The sequence below is a fragment of the Pseudorasbora parva genome, chromosome 14, assembly GCF_024679245.1.
Source record: "Pseudorasbora parva isolate DD20220531a chromosome 14, ASM2467924v1, whole genome shotgun sequence".
NCBI lineage: Eukaryota > Metazoa > Chordata > Actinopteri > Cypriniformes > Gobionidae > Pseudorasbora > Pseudorasbora parva.
The window spans coordinates 38921976-38927486 of record NC_090185.1 but is presented as its reverse complement, the minus strand read 5'-3'; the positions used below and the strand labels follow the sequence as shown (position 1 = coordinate 38927486).

General features: G+C 56.1%; 1 protein-coding gene across 1 annotated transcript; it reads left to right on the top strand.

Annotated features, from left to right (window-relative positions):
• Positions 1-288: 288 nt before the first annotated feature.
• On the top strand, positions 289-5252 carry LOC137039630 (uncharacterized). The gene is made up of 2 exons (XM_067414925.1): positions 289-1800; positions 5125-5252. The coding sequence occupies exons 1-2, from the start codon at positions 679-681 to the stop codon at positions 5125-5127; spliced, it is 1125 nt and encodes a 374-aa protein (XP_067271026.1). The 5' UTR covers positions 289-678; the 3' UTR covers positions 5128-5252.
• Positions 5253-5511: the final 259 nt, after the last annotated feature.

Below are 5511 nucleotides of genomic sequence, written 5' to 3'. Positions count from 1 at the left end.
GCATTACGTTTGAGCTTCTTCAAGAACCAATGAGGTTCATTCTCTTGTTACGCAGCATGTTTGAGCTTCTCAAGAAACAATGAGGTTCATTCCTGTGTTACGCAGCACGTATGTGCTTCCTCAAGAACCAATGAGGTTTATTCTCGTGTTTACCCAGCAAGCTTGAACTTCTCAAGAACCAATGAGGCTTATTATTGTGTTGAGCAGCACATCTGAGATTCTCAAGAACCAATGAGATTAATTTTAATGTTACACATCACTGTGGCAAGGGGGCGTGGTTCAGCGAGGTCTGCAGCGGGAGAGAGAGCCGCGGGACAAGCGGTAAGTGAGTGGATTGGAAGCAGATTAATAACACCTGTCTCTTGTTCTAGTAATGAGCGCGGAGAGGGAATAAAACCTCGGTGGAACCGGAGATCAAAGAGAGAGAGATCGGACGGTTGATACGAGCGCACAGAGACTGAGTTACCGGAAGCCGGAAGTGCCGACCCGGAAGTAATCGAGCGTCTATGAGAATCCACACCGCAGTGTGTGTTGTGAAGTTTATTACAAGTTTTGAGTTATAAATAAAGAAAGTATCAACCGTCCAGCCGACCCCCGTGTCCTCTTCCTTCCTTCCATTATCGAACTTACTACAGTGGTGCCGAAAACCCGGGAAGGAAGTAGGACCGCGCCGCCGCCATGACAACACCAACGCCCTCCGCCACGCCGTTTGCGGACATCATCACCGCTCTCGCGGCCCTCCACCAGGAACAACACCAGTCCATGCTGGACCTGCGGGCGGACCAGGAGCGCCGTTTCGAGGCCATCGTCCGCGGCCAGCAAGAGGACCGCGAGAGGTTCCGGAGCTGGACAGCCCGGGAGGTTTGCACCGAAGCCGCCGGGCTCGCCAGCGCACCGGTCCACGTGCCCCTACATAAGATGGGGCCACAGGACGATCCCGAGGCCTTCATCGAACTGTTCCAGAAGGCAGCGGAGGCCTGCGGGTGGCCCCGGGCACAGTGGCCGGTGCGCCTCATACCACTGCTCACGGGAGAAGCCCAGGCGGCCGCTCAACAACTGCCGGTGGCGAACCTCCTGGATTATGAAGACCTAAAGAGGGCCATCATCCAGCGGGTCGGCCGGACCCCCGAGCAGCATCGACAGCGGTTCCGCTCGCTGGCGTGGGGTGAGGCCGGTCGGCCCTTCGCGATGGCCCAACAGCTCCGGGACGAGTGCCGCAAATGGCTATTGGCCGGTGGAAGCGACGTGGACCACATCGTCGATCTGGTGGTACTGGAGCAGTTCATCGCTCGGCTCCCCAGGAAGACCGCCGAGTGGGTCCAGTGCCACCGGCCCACGTCGCTGACGACGGCCATCAACCTGGCGGAGGACCATCTGGTGGCGTGCCCGGGGGTCGGCGAGCCCCTACTAACTTCTCCCTCTCTCTCTCCCCCCTCTGTCTCTCCTTCTCGCCCTGTCCCTCTCCCTAGGTCCCGCCCTCCAGGGCCCCCTCGTATTCCCCCCAGAGGTCGGGGTGGAATGGGCCCAGGGCAATACGGGAGTTCGAGGGCCCCGCCCAGGGGGGCGGGGCTGCTGGGGTCGGGCGGGGATAACGGTTCCGGTTCCACCCCCCCTCCGCGCTCATTTTCCAATCCACTCCCCGCCGCAGGGGCGGCGGGCAGGCCTGGGCTGGCCTGCTGGCGGTGCGGCGACCCGGACCATTTTGTGGACCGATGTCCGATGATGGACGTCGGGACAATGATCCGGGTCCCGGACTTCCAGCGGACCACCCCTGATCAAGCAGGAGAGTACCAAATTCCTGTGAGTATCAAGGGGGGTACATATCAGGCCTTGGTGGATTCCGGCTGTAACCAAACCTCGATCCATCAAAGCCTGATGCAACCGGGGGCATTGGATACAAGCCGCATGGTTAAGGTGCGGTGTGTGCACGGGGATGTGGTGGAATATCCGGTTGTCCCAGTCACGATACAGTTTAGGGGAGAAAATCATAGTGTTGAGGTGGCGGTTAGTCCCCACCTCCGGCATCCGCTAATTCTGGGGACAAATTGGCCCGCCTTTCCGGCATTATTGGGGTCGTTATGCGCGGATGCCGCTTGGGAGAACAAGGCTAGGAACGGGGCGATGCGAGTGCAGGTTGGCGAGACTGATGCGGGGCCCTCGGGAACCGCTTCAGAGGAAACGAGCGGGGTCGAGAGACTGATTCTCTCGGACCGCGATGACTTCCCTCTGGAGCAGTCCCAAGATGAGACTCTAAAACATGCTTTCCAACAGGTCCGCACTATCGACGGTCAGTCCCTTCAACCCGCCTTGCCCGTCACGTATCCTTATTTTGCCATAATTAAGGATAGGTTGTATCGAGTGACCCAAGACGCTCAGACAAAAGTGGATACAACCCAGTTGTTAGTACCAAAGAGCCGCCGGGAAATGCTTTTCCAGGCGGCTCACTCTAACCCAATGGCGGGCCACCTGGGACAGGCGGCCACGCTGAATCGTTTAATGACCCGATTTTTTTGGCCAGGCATTCACGACAATGTGCGCAGGTGGTGCGCGTCTTGTCCTTGTTGAATGTCAGTTGGTGAATCCCCTGGCCTCCCCAAAAGCGCCATTGCGCCCCCTTCCATTAATGCAGGTCCCCTTCGAGAGAATTGCGATGGACCTCATCGGGCCATTAGAGCGATCCGCACGCGGACATCGTTTTGCGCTAGTTATCGTGGACTACGCAACACGATATCCGGAAGCAGTGGCTCTCCGCAACATCTCGGCGAAGAGTGTTGCGGACGCACTGTTTCGTTTAATCTCCCGAGTGGGGATTCCGAAGGAAATCCTCACTGATCAAGGCACGGCGTTTATGTCACGCACGTTAAGCGAATTATACGGGTTATTGGGCATCAAATCGATTCGGACAAGCGTCTATCACCCACAAACAGACGGCTTGGTCGAACGATTTAATCGCACTCTTAAATCCATGATCCGTAAATTCGTACAGGAAGACGCCAAAAATTGGGATCGGTGGTTAGAACCCCTCTTATTCGCTGTGCGAGAGGTCCCGCAAGCCTCCACGGGGTTTTCCCCCTTCGAGCTTCTCTACGGACGACAGCCCCGTGGGGTGCTGGACGTCCTACGAGAAACTTGGGAGGAGGGGCCTTCTTTGGCCAAAAACGAAATTCAATATGTGCTGGACTTGCGAACAAAACTCCACACCTTGGGGCGGCTATCTAGGGAGAATTTGTTGCAAGCCCAGGACCGCCAAAGCCGGTCGTATAACAGGGGTACGAGACTACGCAAATTCACACCGGGAGAGAAAGTGCTTGTATTACTCCCGACATCGAGCTCTAAATTAATGTCGAAATGGCAGGGGCCGTTTGAGGTCGCTCGACAGGTTGGAGATCTCGATTATGAAGTGATACGGTCCGATAGGAACGGAGCACGACAAATATATCACCTCAATCTCCTGAAGAAATGGAATGAGGTCGAATCAGTGTTGTTGGCGACGGTGATCGGGGGAGAGGATGATCTCGGGCCAGAGGCGAGCATCAAAGCACAATCGGTCGCACTGGCCCCTGGGGGAGATCACCTCTCACCGTCCCAACTCACTGATCTTTCAAAACTACAGGCGGAATTCGCCGACGTGTTCTCGCCACTACCGGGCCGTACCGACTTAATTCAGCACCATATCGAGACCGAGCCGGGCGTGGTAGTTCGCAGCCGGCCGTATCGTTTACCTGAACACAAAAAAAAAGTAGTTCAGGAAGAATTAGGGGCAATGCTCGATATGGGAGTAATAGAGGAGTCCAACAGTGACTGGGCGAGCCCGATCGTTTTGGTCCCTAAAACCGACGGCTCGGTCAGGTTCTGTGTGGACTACCGCAAGGTGAACGCAGTGTCGAAATTCGACGCGTATCCAATGCCGCGGGTTGACGAGTTGCTTGATCGGCTGGGCACGGCTCGATTTTATTCGACATTGGACTTAACAAAGGGCTATTGGCAGATCCCCTTGTCTCCATTGTCCAAAGAAAAAACAGCCTTCACCACGCCGTTCGGATTGCACCAATTCGTCACGCTTCCCTTCGGTTTGTTCGGGGCACCCGCTACCTTTCAGCGCCTCATGGACAGGATTTTGCGTCCCCATGCCGCATATGCTGCTGCCTACCTGGACGACATCGTGATTTACAGTCACGATTGGCAGCGGCATATGCAACATGTCCGGGCGGTCTTGAGGTCGTTGAGGGGAGCGGGGCTCACGGCCAACCCGAAGAAGTGTGCAATTGGGCGGGTGGAGGTAAGGTATCTGGGCTTCCACTTGGGTCATGGACAGGTGCGTCCCCAAATTGATAAGACCGCCGCAATTGCGACCTGCCCGAGGCCCAAGACCAAAAAGGAGGTAAGGCAGTTCTTGGGGCTGGCGGGATATTATAGACGGTTTATACCAAATTATTCGGACCTCACCAGCCCCCTGACTGACCTTACTAAAAAGGGGCTACCAGATACGGTCCAATGGACGGAGCCGTGCCAGCAGGCCTTCACCCGAGTTAAGGCTGCTCTATGTGGCGGGCCGCTTTTACACTCCCCTGACTTTTCTCTCCCTTTTCTGTTGCAGACTGACGCGTCGGACAGGGGGCTGGGCGCAGTCCTGGCCCAGGAGGTGGAGGGGGGAGAGCGGCCGGTGCTGTACATTAGCCGTAAGCTCTCGAAGAGAGAGGCTAAGTACAGCACCATCGAAAAGGAGTGCCTTGCCATCAGGTGGGCCGTTCTCACCCTCCGCTACTACCTTCTGGGGCGGGAGTTCACCCTCTGTTCGGACCACGCTCCTCTCCAATGGCTCCACCGCATGAAGGATACCAACGCGCGGATCACCCGTTGGTATCTAGCTCTTCAGCCTTTTAAGTTCCAGGTGGTCCACAGGCCGGGTGCTCAGATGGCTGTGGCCGATTTCCTCTCCAGAAATGGGGGGGGGGGGGGGGGGGGGGCTGCAGGCCGGACGGCTCCCCGGCCTGAGTCGGGCGGTGGGGGTATGTGGCAAGGGGGGCGTGGTTCAGCGAGGTCTGCAGCGGGAGAGAGAGCCGCGGGACAAGCGGTAAGTGAGTGGATTGGAAGCAGATTAATAACACCTGTCTCTTGTTCTAGTAATGAGCGCGGAGAGGGAATAAAACCTCGGTGGAACCGGAGATCAAAGAGAGAGAGATCGGACGGTTGATACGAGCGCACAGAGACTGAGTTACCGGAAGCCAGAAGTGCCGACCCGGAAGTAATCGAGCGTCTATGAGAATCCACACCGCAGTGTGTGTTGTGAAGTTTATTACAAGTTTTGAGTTATAAATAAAGAAAGTATCAACCGTCCAGCCGACCCCCGTGTCCTCTTCCTTCCTTCCATTATCGAACTTACTACAATCACGTTTAAGCTTTCTCAAGAACCAATGAGGTTCATTCTGGTGTTAAGCAGCACGTTTGAGTTTCCTCAAGAACCAATTATGTTCATTCTCTTGTTACCATCGCGTTTGAGCTTCTCAAAAA

Bases quoted from the DNA above. Each gene is read 5' to 3' on its own strand.
- LOC137039630 (XM_067414925.1), top strand. From the start codon at position 679: ATGACAACACCAACGCCCTCCGCCACGCCGTTTGCGGACATCATCACC.